Genomic DNA, 21,266 nt, shown 5'->3' on the forward strand with positions numbered 1-21,266 from the left:
TCGACCCAGAGCAGCAAAAAGTGACGCCAAAAGCCTAGATGCGAGTCCCGAGAGCGTCAAAAAGTGACGCCAAAACTCCAAGCCTGTCTAAATACGATGCTAAAGGAGACTTTTTGAGTCAATAATAAATGCCAAAGGCACCTGACCAAGAATCACTTTTTGACGCGATGGGAGTGAGAATGTGTTGTTGCAGATTACCCTCAATATCTAAGATGTGCTGCAGTAGTAGTAGTAGTAGTAGGAGTACTAAAGAAGTTTGCAGCAGTATTAGTACTATTTGTAGTTGCAGTAGCAGTCACATTGCTTGATGCACTAGCTGTGTTTGAAACCGTTCCCTCATTCATAGTGTTAATTAAATAGTGAACTGTATAGGGAACGACGAAACAAGATTTCGGACACTCACTGAAAATATTGTCGCGTCAGTAATGTGCTGATTATTTGTGTGGCGGAAGCGGGCGTGCCCCGCATCACGTAAACAAACTAAAACAAACATACTTCTAATACGGTCCTGAAACAAAGCGAGCACTCAGGAGAACAGTAAAAGGTTGTATATATGTTGTATGTTACATTTCCACTGTTTCGAAACGAAAGTCCGCTCCATTTTTCCTTTTCAGTTTTCACGATGCTTCTGCTTTTTCTTCTCTTCCGGGAAAACACAACCGCGTTGTGATATACGGGAGTAAAACGTAGGGTACATCGTATGTACACTCAAATTAGCTGTGCATTGTGGACTATATAGTGAATGAAATTAACCACGAAGAATTCGAACACCACTACAAAATGGTGAACACATTATACAGTGCAGTATTTCCTTGATAGGGAACAGTTTCAAACACAGCTACTGTACATCCGTGGTGAGTTGTAGTGATGCTAGCAGTCATATTAGTGTTGTCAGATAGCAGAAGTAGTATTACTTACTCTCTGTATATCTGAAGTGAGTTGCAGAAGGGTTGGAGAAGCTGTAGCTCGTAGTGTCTCGGTCCCTCTAACTGGATAGTTCAGACTGACATAGGCCACTGCACTGCTCTGCAGGACAACACTGTTATCCTAAAGGGAACACACACACACACACACACACACACACACACACACACACACACACACACACACACACACACAGAGAGAGAGAGAGGTTATCATCATTACACTCCCAATGATATTTATAACAGTACAATTCTTGTCATCACACTTGTCGCATTATCATCATTATCATTATCTTAAGTCCACAGAAAGAGTCCTTTCCCGTACTTAGGATTACGTTATTGTCCTTGGCAGTCGTTTCTTGTCTTCTGCTGTTGCTTGTAATGTAATTTAAACTTCATCTTTTAATGTAGTAATCAGATTAAAACCTCCATTTTAATCTAATTTGACAGTTTTATGAAGTATACATAAGAATCCAATCCAATTTTTTTTTTTTTGTGAGCCACATGTTTTTATTCTAATTATATAAAGTCATAGTCAGACAAAACTGTAACTGAGTAATGTGGGAATAAGAACTATTCATTAAATAGTTGTTCTTTTTTTGTGGCAGCAGTCCTATCTTGGGAGAACAGAGAAGGAACACCCACTGTTTTGATTGGCTTTCTTTTTGTTAATTGTTAGTTGTGGCTATTTCCACTTACATTTAAACAATTACATACAAAGTTCAGTCGATATTCATCAAGCCAGTATTCACGTCTCAGTACAAGCTGCAGCATCGACCCAACTATTATCTTTGTCATAGTTTAAAAAAATTCAGGACCCAAACTCAGAAGAAGAGACGTGAAGGTAGAAAAGACAGTTTCAATTACTTAATTAGGAAAAAGCATCGGGGAGGGATCACCGAGGCGCTATAGCCGGGGAAACATGTTTAGTATTTGGCTGCTAGCTGACTAACTTCTGAAAAGATCCAGGAGTAGCATATGCCGGAGAAAGAAGAACGTTTTTTTCTCTGAACAAATGAAAAGGTTTCTCTGTGTATGGTGATCCTTATATAGCCACAACCTTTGACTCCTACGCTGACATTTAATAAAACAGATGTTCTAGTGCTTGCTGACCTTTCCCCACTCATAGGACCCGATGTTCCCCGGGGCTGAGCCTCCCCATGAGCAAAACACAGTGGTACGGTCTGGCACCCATCCTCGTTTGGTCTGCTCTGTCAGCGCCGCGATGAGCTGATTCATGATGGCTGAAGCCCCGCCTCCCTGGTCGCTGTCGTGACGACTGCCAACCAGCACATAGCGATCTGCAAAAAGATAAAAAGTGAAGAAAAGGGAAGATTCATTTATACATTTATTTCTTTGGTTGTAGGTAATTGTATTGCTTCTGTATCATATGTATAATATATGTGTATATATAGGCCACTTATGTCCACATTTAATACATCAAAACCTACAGTTACAAGCATAACAAGCTGGTATTGCTGAGCAGTCATGAGGGTTCTAGTTTGCAGTTTTAGTCGAAGCAGATCTAGATATAGAGCTGCCATCCCATGAAAAGTACAGGGGATGTTGTGTGGAACACTTTAACCCTCTGAGGACTAAAGGCACACCGGCGAACCAAAGCAATGTTTGACAAGACTCAAGACTCAAAGCGATATTAAAAAATTTCATTTTAGACATTTATTTACCATTTTATTCACATATTACGCTACTTTTGTGAACCCAAGACTACTGTAAACTTCAAGCACCAAAACAATTGAGTGTAGGTTAGTTTTCACAAGAGATTGGAGAAATATTTTTGCTTTAGGGCCAAGATCTAAGATGGCGCCTGTTTTGTGTTTCAACTTAGTTTTTTGCGATGGTACCCGGATCTCTTTCTCCAGAGAAGAGCTCTTGAACATCAGGGGAACAACACCAGAGGACTTATTTCCCAACAGCTCCAGCTATAGTTCATCACCTCCACCTCCCCCACCTTAAAGGTCCCCCCCTCCACCTCCCCACGCACCTCAGTGACGACTCAGGACAACAGACTGTTCAGTAGGTGGATCACTGACTTCCTGTCTGACAGGAAGCAGCATGTGAAGCTGGGGAAAGACCTCTCCGACTCACAGACCATCAGCACCGGATCACCTCAGGGCGGTGTTCTTTCTCCTGTGCTCTTCTCCCTGTACACCAACAGTTGCACCTCCAGTCACCAGTGCGTCAAGCTTCTGAAGTTCGCGGACGACACCTCCCTCATCGGACTCTTCTCTGATAGTGACGAGTCCGCCTACAGGTGGGAGGCTGACCACCTGGTGACCTGGTGCAAGCAGAACAACCTGGAGCTCAACGCTCTAAAGACAGTGGAGATGGTTGTGGACTTCAGGAAGATTTCAGCCCCACCTGCCCCCATCACCCTATGTGACTCCACAATGTCAATTGTGGAGTCTTTTCGCTTCCTGGGAACTATCATCTCCCAGGACCTCAAGTGGGAGCTGAACATCAGCTCCCTCGTCAAGAAAGCACAACAGAGGATGTACTTCCTGCAGCAGCTGAAGAAATTCAACCTGCCAAAGACAATGATGGTGCACTTCTACACAGCCATCATCGAGTCCATCCTCACGTCCTCACCATCACCATCTGGTACGCTGCTAGCACAGCCAAGGACAAGGGCAGACTGCAGCGTGTCATTCATTCAGCTGAGAAGGTGATTGGCTGCAATCTGCCACCGCTCCAGGACCTTTACGCCACCAGGAATCTGAAGCGTGCTGGAAAGATTGTGGCCTACCCCTCCCAACGCGGGCACAAACTCTTTGAGCCACACAGGAGGCTGAGGTCCATCGGGACCAAAACCTCACGTCACAAGGACAGTTTTTTCCCCTCCGCCACTAGCCTTATTAACAAGGACCAGAACCCACCCTGACTCTCTCCACACCCACCTCTGGCTCTACATGGCACTGTACTTAATCTGCTGTTCTGCTCTTTTTATCTTAATTTTTACTCTTATTTTTAATACATTCTGTCTGTGTGTGTGTGTGTGTGTGTGTGTGTGTGTGTGTGTGTGTGTGTGTGTGTATATATATATATATATATATATATATATATATATATCTATTTTGTTTGTCCTGTTTAAGCTATTTGTTCAAGAGAGAATGTGTGATGTACCTACAACACCAAAACAAATTCCTTGTATGTGTAAAAAACGTACTTGGCAATAAAGCTTTTCTGATTCTGAACTTATCTCTTTATACATTGCTCTGGAACAATTTTGTACAGAAATCTGAGTTTGTTCTGAACATTTTGATATGAAACAAATGGGGATCAGGTTATATCTAAAAACCCTAATGGTCCAAGAGGCTTTCTTTTAGAGCACATCAGAATCAGAATCAGAATCATTGCATATGTGTAAGAAATTTCAAGTCATTCGGACTTACGATGTGAGTGGCGTTGCCTTTCAAAAACGCTTTTTATCGTTAATTACAGCGCCAACATGTGGCCGATTGAGCTTATATTTCTTGGGAACCTAATGCACATCACTTCCAGTCATTGGGCCAAGTTTTGTGTTTCTGCCTCATGCCAGCTCACGGCGATTTGAGACAAACTACAGCAAAAACAATAGGGATCTACCCATTCGGGGTTTAAACCCTAACAAAACCTACAGCCTCACACTACGTACTCTCCTACAACTATAGGAGGACTTTACCTTCTCAGCCTTATCTCTCTGGAAGCTACCACCTGCTCGGTCACCATAGAGTGAGCTAGACCACTTTAAAAAAAATACACAATAAGAAAAAAATATTGAATTAAGATTCCCCTGTTAACTGCTCACAGTCACAATTTACCTACTGTATATGCTCACACACCCATGAGTGCAACAACTTCAACAAAATATCATATACTGCAGAACAGTCTTACCCATCTTCACACAACTTTTTAGTGCCCAGTCACAAACTGATTAGACCACCTTATGATGCACACCTGTTTTCACTATCACTAATTGGCAAATTATCTGCACCAACACCAACAAAAACTGTGAATGTTGGGGAACATTCACTAGTGAAATGGATTGAGGCAATTTGTCTTCACCAAGTACATTATTTCAATAATATTCTAAATTCATCATCATTCATTACTTTTCCTTCATGCATTAAGAATGGATTCCGATGCTAAATTAAAATGTGAATTCAATAAGATGTGTAAGGTGTATGTGATCCTGGTTTACTCATGGTATCATGGTAAGGCACATAGAATAAAACTGTCCTCGATACATTTAAATGGACTGCATTTATATAGCGCATTTCTAGTCTTAATGACTACTCAAAGTGTGCAGTTACACAGGGCAGGCACCATTCACCATTCACACACACATTCATACACTGGTGGCTGAGGTTGCCATACAAGGTACATAAGATATACATTCATGCACATTTGGGGTTCAGTTCCCAAGGAAACATCAACATTGGACTGCAGGGCTAGGGATTGAACCACCGCCCTTCCTATTGATAGACTACGGTATTGTATTTCGTATTGCATTTTTGTGATTTAAGGATTTTATAACTCAGAATGCCACTGGACACTAGAATGAAATAAATGTTTTCTTGCTATTGTCAGGTCATATTTTGTATGATATCTAAATTGAAGCTGGTGAACCAACAGCAGTGACCTAAGAACTCTTCATCCTGTGTGATGCAGCGCTTTACACAGATTAGGCCTGCTAGTGCTGTTTCTCTCTCCCACTGCTTTCTTTCTATAATCAGTTTTATATTGTTGTATTTAAATCCAGGGGCAATTGGCGTGGCTAGAAGGGGGGCACGGGGTGGCACCGGCTCCCCCTGAAATATATTAAAATGAATCATAAGTGCAGACACCACGGAAAGCAGATATATGAATGTTCTTCATGCATTTAAGTCATTATATCAAGACGTGACATGAATGAAGAAACGCATGGAGAAAGGTAAATGGTAAATAATGATTTATAAAATGAAAATGTATAGAACTATGGCTCAGGAAAAGTATCACAAAATGGTATCTACGTACAGTGTCTAAGTGAGGTTTTCCTAGGAAACACACTCACCCACGTTCACACACAGACACATACAAACATGAATGCTCCAGGCTTCTTTGTATGCCTTACATTTTCTACAAAGACAGTGTTGGGTATGGATGCACAAAGCAGCTTCCTACAGGCGAAGAGAAGAACAGAGCAAAGCTCATCGCTCCAACACAAAGCGCTGATGATTCTGTTTGAGAAAAGAGGTGCTTAGATAAGCCTGCTAGCTTAGCCGAATAATCTGACAACATATTATTGCACTGAGAGCAGCTTCCAGGGTAAATCAACCATTACTGTAAAAAGCATCAAATCAGTCATATGGGAAAGCACAATTTGCTTAATTTAATTGCATATGTTCTTTCATGGGTATGCTTATTGCTCAGGATTCACACATTCAAGTTTAAATAAAGCATTTATATCCTAGCAAACCAAAATGCATCACTACAATCAGTAAACCATTTGTACAAAAGGCAACGTAAAGAAATGCTGTATGCACTACAGTGACTGCCGCTGTATAAGAAAGTTATACAAACTGTATGGGGAGGAGGTCTGGTCGATGGGTGGATCATGAAACACAGTGCTTTCAAGCCGCGGAGTTTAGCTTCCTGGGGAAAACAAATCATTTCACCCAGGAAACACGCATCCTTGTCCAGGGAATGTTTTGATCCAAACCACACTCTTTATCCTAATCTTAACTAGTTGTTTTGGTGAATAAACTTAACCGTCGTCGCCACATGACGCTCACTTTTTGTCGCCTAAACTGTAATGTCCGACGAAATGGCCGGCAGCTCGCGGTGGCCTGTACCTGGTTTAAAGTCATCTTTTATCGGGTTAACTCAACTACCAACTGCCGCTGATACGGCAACATTTCCAGGAGATCTGTACCTGCCAACCAGTAACCTATTCTCGGGTAAACTGATCTAGCAATTCTGATTCTGATTCTGCGACATTTCACAGAGCTCTATAGCCGGTGTCACGGACCAGCCGGCGGTCGCCTATTTTCGTAAGATTTCATACATATTGTTGTGCATACATTTTCGTACGATAGTGTACGAGCCCGTTCATGAGAATGCATTGCTACAATCCACACGAGAACTTTCACTCTGCTTATTGGTCAGATGTGTATAAGGAGGGGGGAAATTAAGTAAATACAGGAAGAAGATTGTGTGGTGGACTAGTGCACATTTCTGACTTGGTCAAGCTAGCCGTCTCTTGCATCTCTATGGTCAAACCAGCTCATTTTATTCATTCATTCATCATTTTCCAGACATTGCTTCGCAAGCAACATTACTATGTCTGCTCTGCTTGCCAAAACTTCTCTCTGCTCTGTTAGTACCTGTCTGTCTCCAACTTTAGCAGTGGCTGGTTTGACCACAGAGATGCGAGTGATGGCTAGGTTGACCGCAGTTTATTTCTGAGAAAATCATTGCAATGCAATTCTCCGGTTAGCTGCTTCTGCTACTACTATGCGAGCTGCAACATTAGACACGGTATTTTAAAATCTGCTCAAGAAATGGGTTTGGGATTGGTATACCACAAGAGGAATCTGCACACATGATGGAGGGAGTATATATTGCTTTAACTTGTAAGAGGCATGGCCTGATAAGCCTGGTTGCACAGAATTCCGTGAAATTATCACAAATTTGTTATGGTTTTGGTATTTTGTTCTGTGTTTTATCTTATTGTGGTGGTTTCTTTTTCTGTTTTGTATTTTGCTCTGTTTCCTGTTTTATTTTGACAGTCTGGTTTTCTGTCTTGTCTTGTTTTACTTCTTGTCTTTTAGTTTTCCCACTCTTGTGATTGCCTGATGTTTTTCACCTGTATCCCAGCCCTTGTGTCACCTGCCTCTTGTTAACTCGTTTCTCTCTGAATTTAGTCTTTGGGTTTCCCCTTGTCCTGTGTCAGATCATTGTGTTTTTTCTCCAGTTTGTATTACTCTTGGTTATTCTTCCCGGTTCGTGTTAAGCCGCTATCCGACCGGAGGGATTTTTGCAGTTCCTAGAACATAAAATTCCTAGAACTCTTTTTTTCTTATGTTCCGACTGGACCAATTTGAGGATTTTTAAGTTCCTCTGGCCGCAGTTCCTGTAACTCTTTCAGCTCCTACTTCAGGGCAGGGTCTTTTCAATGTTCCCTTTTCAGCATAGGGACCTAGGTCAACGAGGGTCTTATTCATATCTTATTTAGCACTAAATTCACTTCTGACAACGTTTTAGGCGAGAAATGAACAGTTTAGATTTAGAATATAGGCAGTCTTGCGAAAATTGATGCTGAATTGACAATTTGCCTCAAAGTTTTCGGAGTTGAGAAGCTCCATGAAGTGAGGCGACAGCCAGCAGGCGCCTGCCCCGGCCGCTAGGTCGTCGCTCGGACGGTCATGCTCAGAGACCCCGCTGTAAGCTGGAGGTCTCTCTGACCGGTCTCGTAAATAAGAGGCTTTTATTTCGCCGTTGACGGTTCGTTTGTTTAAATATCACAACACATGTCCATCATAAGGTTAACGGGAACCTGTGGTTAACTGTCTTTTCGGAGTTAAACTCCACAAGCGTGCCCTGCGGGCTTGACAACCTCGCTGACCGGGCCGACACACACACACATACACAGTAGTTAGAACTGCTTAGAAGTGGACTACATTCCTTTAACTACTTGGTCGGAAAGTGGCTATAGCGTTCCTGTGCTTTCTATTTTACTTGTACTTTATTTTTGTAGTACCTGTTTTTGCCTGCTTGTTTCCAGGACTCCTTTGTTTGTTTTTTTGCATTTTTTGAGTTTTATTAAATCATCAAAACTATCCTCAGTTTCCGCCTCTGCATTTGGGTCCACCATTCTCCAGTATTCCATGACAGAATTGTTAACAGTGCATTACGTGGTGGTGGCACAGAATGTGTGAAATATCTGTGTGGCCACCACGGAAAACAATGGCAATGTAAAGTCAATGAGAAGATGACGTAGCATTAAGAGCGACTACGGTAGCGAGTAGTATGTAAGGCTGAAATTCGGCGTAAGGAGGTTGGTTGGGGTGTTGGATGGGTCAAACACAGGATTTTCACCCAGGAGACCAGGGTTCGTGTCCCGCATGTCAAGTTTCCTAAAGTCGCTTTCTTCTTTTCCGTCCCGTTCTTCTCGCGTGTCACCGAACCGTAAGCCCACCCACAACCTTTTCCTGAACCCAACCGTCTCGTTCTTCCCGCGTGTCACAGAACCGTAAGCCCACCCACAACCTACTGTAATGTAGATTCCATCTGTGACCAGTTCGTGATCGATTATCATATGGCATTTTAGCTTTAGCTAACGATAGTTGGTATCACAAATGTAATGTCTTCTCTCCCTGTTACAGCTTTACACCTTCGTCTTTTGCTTCTACAGTTAAGATGGAGTTGACAAGCTTATCTCCGAATCATGTAATTTTAATTACCAGACCTTGAAGAGGACCACACAGGTAGTACAACGGTGAAGCTGTTTGGTACACAAGCAGAGACGTTCTGTCAAAGTTAGAACATTGACGGAACATGAAGGGTTCAGTATGCTTCAAACTAACTAGTTTATAGGAGGTGTAGTCTGAACCAGAGCTACAGGGATGTGGCTGGGCTAACATATCTGCTGATATTAGCTTATTGGACATATATATCGGTATTAGAGTATATATCAGCCAATAAGAATTGCAATATAGAAATGGCACACTGTGTTTAAAGTAATTTAGAAACCGTATCGATCAGAGAGCACCGAGAAGATTTATCAACAAAATGTCTCTGTATGTATATTGGTCACACACACAAAAAAAGGGATCCATATCAGTTTTTTTTTTTTTATGTGTTTATGTTTTTTAAAAGCTATCAGAATTGGATAAAATATCGATCCCAGTATCTGCTCCAAAAATCTAAAGTATTTGTCAGGCTATTATAGTCAGAACTCAGGCAAATGTGTTTATACCTGTTCTGAATGGTCACACCTGAAGTCAAGGCAAAAAGCTTGCTTATATCTCCAACCTGGCCTGGGAACGCCTCAGGATCCCCCAGTCGGAGCTGGTTAATGTGGCTCGGGAAAGGGAAATTTGGGGTCCCCTGCTGGAGCTGCTCCCCCCGTGACCCGAAACTGGATAAGCGGACGAAGATGGATGGATGGAATTTGAGGTTTACAAAATTTGCGAAATGCCCCTCTGGTTGGCAAAGGGTGGTAAATGTAAGTCTGCTTGTGTGGTGAAACAGTATTGCACTGCTAAAGAGGTAATAATTTCAAGACTACTAAAGGGGAACTAGGTGAATCTATCTTTTAAATAGTCTCTTCATGCCACTACAACACTAATAATTAATGGTCAGGATTTTGAAGAACAAATAATGGGAACAGAAGCCACAATGAAATACTGGAAAAACAGAAACATCATTCAAATATATTATGTGCACCTTAAACATGCCTTCTATAAACAAACAGCATTTTATTTAAGTATTGTTTGCATAGAGCAGATACAGATCCATGCAAAATGGCCCTCTATATTCTTGTTGTGGGCTGTATGAGTCAAAACCTTTGCAAATGTGCATGAATATTCATTCTGTTTAGGGTTGAGATAAATTAGTGCAGAACAGACATATGATTAAACGCCAAGAACTAGTTAAAGCGTCACTACTTCCAGAGATTTGTTGCCCATATTATCTGCTTTAGTGGACCATTATGGCTGCCTAATATCACACTGTAAATCAGCAAGGTAATTTCCCCCAGAGACTGGGCAGGGCAGGTACAGTAGCGACAGATTGCTACATGTTGAGGGTGGGGGATGAGGACGGCTGTGGGGGCAAGGCAAGGGCAAGATAAAGGGTGTCCTCTGCAGAATGACAATTAAAAAAAGGAGAATGGCAGAAACAGCTAAGCAGAACGGGCTGGGTTGCCATTTAAACATTAAAAAGACATAATATGTTTGGAAATGACCTGAGCTGACACTGGACTGGGATAGGGGAGGAGACCAATGAAGACAGAAAAAGTAAAAAAAAAAACTGATTCATTTAAAACATATCCCAGTATGTCAAAATGTTCTTGACTGATAATCAGTACATATAATGAATGGGCTAAAATGAAAAAAAGAAGCTCTGCCTGGAAATAAACTAAAAAAAAAAAGACAGGGACAGGAAGACAGAGAGACGTTAACGTCATACATTGTTTAAAGCTCCACTAATCAATATTCTTTGAAAGAACAATGGATAGAAGGACTATGTAATTACAAAGAGGTCACACGTTAAAATTAACCTGCAGAGAATTATCACCTGACTCTACACGTGTACAGAGCTCTTAAGCATCTTTCAGTTGACTATCTTTTGCATTCAGCTCTCACAATGCACTATCACCAACCATATTCTAGGCAGCAGGACCATTGTACACTTCCTGTCCAGCACCAAATGGCAGAGAATAGCTGGTGAACTTAATGTTCTGCTTTTTTTCATTTATTAATTTAACTCCAATAACTGTTTGGTATTTAAGAAGTCAGAAAATAGTTAATAAATGCCCTTTACAATTGTCCAGAGCTATAATAGAAGACAGAAAAGAATGAAAATTCACCATTGAAATGCTAGAATAAAAAATAGTGTACAAGTGTATAGAGTACAATCCATTATAAAAACAAAATGTTACAAATCAATAAATCAATGATAAAAGTTTAATGGGCCATAGTCATGAGGCTTCTGGTGGATGGTCAGCCCTCAAGAAGACATGGGAGAGGGATCTGAATATTACACTGGATGATGAGTAGTGGGACAGAATTTGTAGGAATATTAAAACTATGTCACGCGTTGTAAGGGGGGGGCACCTCATTGAGTTCAAGATTATATATCGCTTCTATTGGACTCTTTTCAGACTTGGTTTAAAAGACACACCAAATTGTTGGAAATGTAAGACCGAGGATGGCCAATTACTTCATGTCCTATGGTCCTAAGGTCCAGGAATTTTGGACCGGGATACATGATAACCTATGTCGGATTGCAGGGACGTAGGTTCTATTTAGCCCAAGATTATTTGTTCTGGGAGATGGGTCAATCCTAAACAGGATAGAAAAACACATAAGAAGCTGGGTCCAAAGTAGTTTAATGATAGCCAGACAGATTCCGTTAAGAGGATGGAGGAATGAAGGGGTGCCTTCAATCTAAGAGTGATATGGCTAGAGTGGCAGCATTTGAAAACATGTCATAAATGGTTTGCTAAGAAGCCATGTGTTGGGGTGAAGCATATACTATGTTATCACATATACATGGTATTTGTATTTGGTTTGCAGTTAGTCTGCTTTGTTATTGTTTTATTGTATTGTCTTGAATATTATGGTTAATATTTCAACTTGTCTTAGTTTTTGTATAAGGAAGTGATGATGATGAGTGGAGGGGTTCAAGGGGGGAGGGGATGTGTTCATGTTGATAGCTGTGTTTTGTGTTTTGTTTTAATAATACAATAAAAAATGTTAATCATCCATCCATCCATCCATCCATCTTCGTCCGCTTATCCGGTGTCGGGTCGCGGGGGGAGCAGCTCCAGCAGGGGACCCCAAACTTCCCTTTTCCGAGCAACATTAACCAGCTCCGACTGGGGGATCCCGAGGCGTTCCAAGGCCATGTTGGAGATATAATCCCTCCACCTAGTCCTGGGTCTTCCCCGAGGCCTCCTCCCAGCTGAGCGTGCCTGGAACACCTCCCTCGGGAGGCGCCCAGGGGGCATCCTTACCAGATGCCCGAACCACCTCAACTGGCTCCTTTCGACGCAAAGGAGCAGCGGCTCTACTCCGAGCTCCTCACGGATGATTGAGCTTCTCACCCTATCTCTAAGGGAGACGCCAGCCACCCTCCTGAGGAAACCCATTTTGGCCGCTTGTACCCTGGATCTCGTTCTTTCGGTCATGACCCAGCCTTCATGACCATAGGTGAGGGTAGGAACGAAAACGGTGCGATAAATTGAATGTAATACCGCAGCCGCTGCGCCGATTCTCCGACCAATCTCCCGCTCCATTGTCCCCTCACTCGCGAACAAAACCCCAAGGTACTTGAATTCCTTCACTTGGGGTAAGGACTCATTCCCTACCTGGAGAAGTCATTCCATCGGTTTCCTGCTGAGAACCATGGCCTCCGATTTAGAGGTGCTGATCCATCGGCCTGTAGGTCACAGGCCTATGATGCCGTCAGGACCACATCATCTGCAAAGAGCAGCGATGAGATCCCCAGCCCACCGAACTGCAACCCCTCCCCACCCCGACTACGCCTCGATATCCTGTCCATAAATATTGCAAACAGGATTGGTGACAAAGCGCAGCCCTGGCGGAGGCCAACCCCCACCTGAAACGAGTCCGACTTACTGCCGAGAACCCGGACACAGCTCTCACTTTGGTCGTACAGAGAGTGGATGGGCCTGAGTAGAGACCCCCTGACCCCATACTCCCGCAGCACCTCCCACAGTATCTCCCGGGGGACCTGGTCATACGCCTTCTCCAAATCCACAAAACACATGTAGACCGGTTGGGCATACTCCCAGGCTCCCTCCAGGATCCTTGCGAGAGTGAAGAGCTGGTCCGTTGTTCCACGACCAGGACGGAATCCGCATTGTTCCTCCTCAACCCGAGGTTTGACTATCGGCCGAACCCTCCTTTCCAGCTCCTTGGAGTAGACTCTACCAGGGAGGCTGAGAAGTGTGATACCCCTGTAATTGGCACACACCCTCTGGTCCCCCTTTTTAAAAAGGGGAACCACCATACAACATTTATAATATTTCACCTCTATTTAGAACAGATCTTAGAATGCCGTCTTTTTTATGAGCTAATGTTAATGTAGGTAATGTTAAAGTTACTTTCAGTCAACTATTTTTCGTGTTTACTATATGTAGGAATGGGTGCAAGTATAATGATCTTCATGCAGATGTTTGCTATTGTTTTTGCTGCTTATCTAAAGACAAACTTAGAGAGTGAACAGTATTTTAAGTGAACAAGCAAGTATACTTTTTTTTGTTGAAGACCGAAACTAAATCAAGATTATGAAGATGGTTGAATGACTGGCTGAAAGAATAAACAATTATCTTTGTGACTGGTCTGTCAAATACTGGGATATTGAGAAACAGCTTTAATTCGGACCATTTGTACAAACCTGGGTTTCTCCTTCCTTTCAGGTATCCCACAACATTGTAGATCTTCTTGTAGGACAGCTGGTTTCCGACAGTCAGACTAATCTTCTTTCGTTCTAGGAAAAAGAAAAGACAAACTTTAACTCCAGTGGGAAATGAAAAACGTTTTGGAAATTCCCTGAAGGTGATTTCAACAAAAAGTCTTCCAAACCATACAACAATAACGGTTGATTATTGCTTCCCTCTCATAGACCCACAGGAGCCTTTCATAAATTGGCTTCCTTAATGGTGGCAGTAAATACAACCCACGGTTTAGTTTTTAGTGTGAGGATGTTTTCCATTCTGTCACTTTGACAGCAAATAACTTTACATCTGAAGCGTTTAAAGACTTTATTTGTCCATTGTTTATTTCTAAAGAAACACGACAATGTATAAAAGGCTCCTTTAAATTGTATCTCACGTTATGGCTCCGTAGCATACCTTTTTGTAAAAATAGGCTAACGATTGTGTCATAACCACGCGACTTACTGTTGCATAGTAGAGGAATTACCGTTTAGTACAGGAGAAGCTTGCAGGCAGTTTTGACTTACATTAGCTGTTTAAGTTTAATTACTAATGTTAACTAGCATTTTAGTTAGCAATAATTAGCCTGTGCCTATATATGTAAGGAGTTACAGAGACAGAATGATTGAGATTTCTCTTGGCACAGCTACCAGAAGACTTACAACTTTCAGACAGGTTGCTCACGTCACACGTCTTTAAGCTCAGTTGGAGGCTGCGCAGTAATGCTTAGCCCTCACCAGAAAAGTGCTTCTAATAGCCTTCACTGGAGCAACGGGATCTGTTGGTCCATTTATTTTACTGTCTGTTTTCAACCGGAGTGCAATCCATTCAGCACATGCAAATAGACCAGCCCACCGGGAAATCTCCCGGTACTCCCAATGGCCAATCCATGCCTGCAAAGAGCCACTTAAAAGAGCAACTCACACATGGCTTGTTCCCTCCCTTTATGTCCGCTTTCACACATTCCATTAGCATCCAGTTTTCCCCTCACACAGCTTCATGTTTTGTTTTATTCTTTAATGTTTTTCAGTTCCTTAGAATGGTCTTTTTCTTGGTCCAAAAATAATGATGTTCATTTGAGGTGTTATATTCAGAAGAGTGTACATGAAGTGGAGGGCAGCGAATAAACCTGTTAAAATCTATAACAAGAGAGATGAGAAGAAAAGAAAACACTTATATATTATATGTAGTATGTAGCCTCATATAGCGATGTCGATATAATATTGAGATAATATAATATAATATAATATATAATATATTTTCAATTTCATTTATAGTATCAAATCATAACAAGAGTTATCTCAAGACACTTTACAGATAGAGTAGGTCTGGACCACACTTTATACGTACAAAGACCCATCTAGACCCCACTATATTTACAAAGACCCAACAATTCCCCCAAGAGCAAGCATTTAGTGCAACAGTGGTGAGGAAAAACTTCCTTTTAGGCAGAAACCTCGGACAGACCCAGGCTCTTGGTGGGCGGGCATCTGCCGGACTAATTGGTTGGTTTGGATAATGTATGTTAGGTAACATTCAGATGAATATTAAAGAGCAGCACACAGCTGTTTTCCTAACTATAGTCTATATCCACGACGTTCCACTTCCGGGATTGCTCCTGTGAGGCAGGAAAGTCCGCCAGATGCATGTCTTTTTTCGCCGATGTCCGTTTCCTTCCGCGTTCTTTGTGTTAAACTCTGTTGGATTCATGAGGACTATAACTACTCCTCAGTTCTCTGCATGTTAAATTGAGACAGCTAGCTAGCTTTTCTGTCCAGTTTTCTCTCACACTTCTGAATGTACAAGATCCACCAAAACAAGTTCCTTCCCGAGGCCATTTTGCAGCGGCTCCGTTCGGAGCTTAGTGCCGCCCATGCCGAATGTGATTGGTTTAAACAAATGCCATAAACCAGAGCACGTTTTTCTCCCATGCGGGAATGCTGTGTGGACTAGCCAGACCCTCCTCCACAGCGTGTGAAGGATGGTCTGGCAAAGAGAGACTATCCTAACTATAACCTGAAGTTTTTCAGTGGTCTACAAGAAACAGTAGAAATATACAATTTTTATACTCTTAAAGAGTATGTTATATGAAAACTGAATGGGGTTCAAGAAACCTTGACTTAGTTTCCTACTTTGAATAATGATTTAAAAGACATCCATTGTATTTGCATTTTCCCTGACATTTTCCAAGGTAAGGTTTGAAGCAAATATTTTTTTAACAATTTCCAAGAAGGACTTGAATAAATTTCAAGGATGCACATATATGCGCGTGAGTATGCAGGTGAGAAAAAAATATCCCTTTTGACTGCAAAGAGCGGTAGGCCCAATCCAAATGTCAGTGCTACCCTATGTTGACTGTTGTAGTTTTAAATCCACATGAACAACTATTCACATCGGCAGGAAATGGATCTACCGCACAGCACTTATTTAAAAAGAAGATAGGTCACTTTTAAGGCTGGTTCGCCTGTTACTCCCATTATTTCCTTACAAGCAATGTAGCATTTTAATGGCTATATCACTTCCAGCAAACAGCATCATCCAACTGTTTTGACCGAATATTCTCTGCTCCAGCTCAGCTAAAAACACAGAATCCAGTCAGTCATTCATTACGGAGCCAACATTATTTTGGCTTCACCTGTTCAACTGAGTGTCGGCCCACCAGGCCTGTGCAGGGAAAACAATGAATGTGTACTGCATGCATGCTGTGTGACAGATTCACACTATTCTACTGACTGACTTTTGGTGGCAGTAATTGGCCGAGGTTTCAAAAAGTTCAGAACGATGTTTGATGAGCAAGGAAATGCATTCCACAAAACATAACTATTTTCTCATCCTACTCTTAAATGACCCCTATAAAAAAATAAACCAAATTGACCTCAAATAGAAACAGTATATTTGAAGGTCTACAATGGAAACTGGCTCTTACAAAGATAGCATAACAAGAACACACACACACACACACACACACACACACACACACACACACACACACACACACACACACACACACAGTACAGTGCAATACGATGCATTTGACAGAGCAGTCACTGGATATTGTGTCTGCCAGCTCTGCTGCCTTGCAGGACGGCTGAGAGCTCTTGGGGGGCTGATGGCTGGATATCTGAGGGAAGTACAGACAAGCTGCCAGTAAAGATGTGAAGCAGGGGCTCAAACTGTGTGCGACAGAGGTCCCCTGCCTACAGCACAGCACTACAGCATGACAGCCCACTTTTTCCAGCTCCGCTTGAGTCCTCCATCCCTCCCTGCCCGCCTGCCTCCTCGCCCTCTCGCTCCTCTTTAATACATTATAAAAGTTCACTGCTTTCTCTCATAGGCGCCACATAACCCATTTATCACTTTTGACATCGGCACAAATGACTTTGGCTAAAGAGCAGGGATGGAACATGTGGCCCGTTTGTGTAATCAATCTGCAGATGTACGCACAGAGAGCAGCGAGGGAGATTTGTCATTGAGCAATTCCCCTTAATGAGGAATGGGTTAACAGATAGGCTGCTTCTAGAGGTAAGGGCTGACTCTGGGTTAAGTTTTCAGTTTTTAACATATTGAAAGGGACTATAATGTGTGTCTGATTTTCACAAGCTAAATGAAATTTAAAGACAGTTCGGATCCCCCCTTTTTTTTCCTGAGAGATTGCATGATTTTCTACCTGCTGCTCAAATACTAGCATTGAAACAGTATTCATATCAATTCAATTCAATAGGTTTTATTGGCGTGACGTTTGACATGTGTTGCCAAAGCACAATCATGAGAATTAATCAAGTTTAGCATTGTACAATTACAATATGACTTAACTTTAACCATGCAAGACAAATAAAAACAACGTATGTTAGTGTTAATCTACTGATAATAACATAAAGAGATGTTATCGATAATACAAGATATCTAATATTCTATAGATAACAAAAGAAAATCTACCTATGATGAAATTAAATAAAGAGATGTTAAAATAAAATAAAATCTCCACTATCTGGGCTTAGCGCTGCCCAGGACGGTTGTGATTGGATTAAAGAAACACAAACAAATCAGAGCATTTTTTCCCCTAACCCAGAACAGGATAGGTGAAGTGATCTGGCAATGCAAGACTAGTTTATACATTATATATATATATAAAAAAAAATTGGAGATGATGTTGATAAGTTAAATATGTAATACATTTCTACATCCATCTTCTATCAGTCTATATGTCTATGTCCTACTGGTTGTCTCTTTTGCTGTGGCAGAAAGTGAAATATTTAGCACTGCACATTATAATTATTTCTAATTTTCTGTCAGTAGCCTAAATACGAATGGTAGAATGTGTCCTAATGTCACGAAATGAATCCGATTCAAATGTGGTGACCAACAGTGCTACGTTGTCCAGTGTGTATTGTGCCCCTTTGTGATTTTCCCTGTAAGCAGCAGGGTGACAGAGGGGTAAGAAAGACTATCTCTCAGGGGCATAGGTCCTCCCTCTGCACAGCTTTCCACTCTCTGAAAAAAACTAAATACTTAACCTCTGTCTGCTCCAAGGAACCTCACACATGACTGGCCCTGAAAAAAACAACTTTTTCTAACAAGTCCTTTTTGCTACAACTGCAAAATAAATTCTTTGATATTGCCTTCCACAACAACCTACTGTTACAAAAATAATTGCCAGATCAGGTCTGGCTAGTCCACACAGCATTCCGGGATGGGAGAAAAACATGCTCTGGTTTATTGGCATTTCCCATTACAAATTACCAATCGTCTTGGGCGGCGCTAGGCGCCAAACGGAGCAATGGTGCCTCTGCAAAATAGCCTCAGGAAGGAATTTGTTTTGGTGGAACATGTGTACGTTCAAAAGTTGTCTTAGTCGTAAGTAAGTAAAGTTTATTTCTATAGCACATTTAAAAACAGCTTGCGCTGACCAAAGTGCTGTAAATAGCGTAAAAGCCACAGGTCTGATCTGTAAAGTGTCTCGAGATAACTCTTGTTATGATTTGATACTATAAATAAAATTGAATTGAATTGAATTGAATATATAATTGAGTAATAATCATCTACATTAATCTGCACATCGATTTGAATTTAATCAATGCAATGAAGTAAATCTAAATATTCTTTCTTAGGAATAACTAGTCTATGGCCCAGAAAGTACAGAACTTAACAAATACTCAAATAAGAATTTTATTAACAATTCACTTTTGTGCTTTTGACTCATTGTAGTAGTGCTAGGCAGTATACTGGTATACCGCTATTAATTTCCCATATGATATGAATTTTTTATATACACTAACACTAATAATATTACATTTAGCCTACAAATTTACACAGCCGAACGGCATGCTGGGTAACATTATAGCTGCTAGCTAGCTAGGTTGACAGGAAGTGCTTTTCAATTAAAATTTGCCTGATTACATTGATTTGAATTAACTCAATATTCTCGCTATTTGGGATTAGATAAATATAATGCTTATGTTTTATTTAACTACAATGGGTGGATTTTATTCCAAACATTTTTATTTGTTGAATATATTTTACCTAATACATTAATTCAAATCTACATGACCACAGAATCATTTCTTACAGTGCACTAAGGCCTATATAAAAGCATCCAAAAAGCAGCATGTCATGGGACCTTTAAAGGGGAACGCCGTCTAAATTACGAATTCCAATATGCTATTTCTATACCACAGAAAAGTTATATCAATATTTGTGAACATTAGCTACTCTCGCTCAAAGCCAGAAACCAGAGAAGTAAGTCTAAATCTTTGGATGCCATTAAGTATAAAGTCTGGAGATGCTCCACAGACAATGAATGGGAGACTGATTTTGTGACAGAATGCTTGTTTTCTTTTCTTTTTTCATTCCCAAATGACCCCTTTTATTGTAGTGTAGTTGTGAAACTGAATATGTACCCATATACTCAAAACATTGCCCTTCGTGCTCCCGGTGTCATCTATAACATCTTTCCCAATTCATTGTCTGTGGAGCAACTCCAGACTTTATACTTGATGACATCACAAATTTGAGTTTTAGCACTGTAGTTTTTGGATTTCAGATAGAGTTGTTCATGTTAACTCTATATTTTGGAATGTCTTAGACCATAGGAATAACATGTATGCATTAAATACACTTAATTGGGTTCTGTTTCAAAGTGACTAAAAAACTGACATTCAAATTTCTTTGAGCTGTGGTTTTTTTGGTAGGTACTTTTTTATTTTGTTACCTTGGACAAAGCATGGTTAGCTGTTTCCCCCTGCTTTCCGTCTTTATGCTAAGCTAGGCTAATCATGTCATGTCTCCAGCTGTGATTATAACACACAGACATGAGATTGATACCCACCTCGTATCTAACCCCTATTTTCCACTGGGCACGTCTGCACTGCGTTCCAGAGGCGCCATGACCCCCGCAAGCAATCGCAGCCATTCAAGTCAATGTTTGATATTCCACCAGCCACGCCACGGCGCGTCCCAGAAGCATGCATGAAGGGGCTCTCCGCTCCGCTAATGAACGTGCCAGCGTTCAGACAGCTGGGCAGGAAGTGAAACAGCGAGAGCATCCACTCAGTTTAACAAAAAAAAAACCCAATATTGTTTTTGTCTCCTCTACAACAGCACAGTGAAGAAGAGATTTATCTTGGAGATGGAAAAACTTAATACAACACCACAGATCGTTTTCATCAGGACAATGCCAGAATAGAGAAGGCATGGAGTGTAATTGCAGGAGTGCTTGGTGTGGAAGGTAGTAAATTACGGTAAATTACTTGTATAGACAACATAATCTGCAAGTTGGGCAGCAAGACCCTCCTGGTGTGGTATGGTGCGTGGCGGAGGACGGAACAAATCTGGAACACAGCCGTGGAAAATCGAAGTCACACTCAGAAAAAAGCAAGTAATAATGTTTTGCAAGCAGGTTAACTATTCCTTTTTAGCTTAAGTAACACAAGTGGAGGCATTATTCATTCATCCATAAAAAAAAAATCCTGTCTTATATATCAGGCTGTAGATCCAAATTAGTTTAATGTAACACCAAAACAACATCATGAATAAAAACGTTGATGCTAAATGAGACCGGGATTAAAATCAACAAGGAGCTGCAGATTGACACATGGCCAACTGACACATATTGGATAAATTACGAAGTGATATTAGCAATGACTTATTAATGATAGCAAGAGGTCATTTACCAGTTTTTG

At 41.2% G+C, this 21,266-nt stretch overlaps 1 protein-coding gene across 3 annotated transcripts in view; it reads right to left on the reverse strand.

Annotated features, from left to right (window-relative positions):
- naaladl2 (N-acetylated alpha-linked acidic dipeptidase like 2) overlaps positions 1 to 4,869 on the reverse strand; it is a 253,431-nt gene extending 248,562 nt beyond the window's left edge. The window contains exons 1-4 of one of the 3 annotated variants that reach the window (XM_028586731.1): positions 4,763 to 4,789; positions 4,603 to 4,665; positions 2,037 to 2,224; positions 919 to 1,047 (exon numbers count right to left, since the gene is read on the reverse strand). In XM_028586731.1, the coding sequence (XP_028442532.1) occupies positions 919 to 1,047; positions 2,037 to 2,162 (255 nt within the window). In that variant the 5' untranslated portion in view covers positions 2,163 to 2,224; positions 4,603 to 4,665; positions 4,763 to 4,789. Of the gene's footprint in view, positions 1 to 918; positions 1,048 to 2,036; positions 2,225 to 4,602; positions 4,666 to 4,741 lie in introns of all 3 variants that reach the window. The other 2 variants (XM_028586730.1, XM_028586732.1) reach the window with 2 other exon arrangements.
- Positions 4,870 to 21,266: the final 16,397 nt, after the last annotated feature.

The sequence above is a fragment of the Perca flavescens genome, chromosome 9 (genome assembly GCF_004354835.1).
Source record: "Perca flavescens isolate YP-PL-M2 chromosome 9, PFLA_1.0, whole genome shotgun sequence".
In the NCBI taxonomy this organism is placed as follows: Eukaryota; Metazoa; Chordata; class Actinopteri; order Perciformes; family Percidae; genus Perca; species Perca flavescens.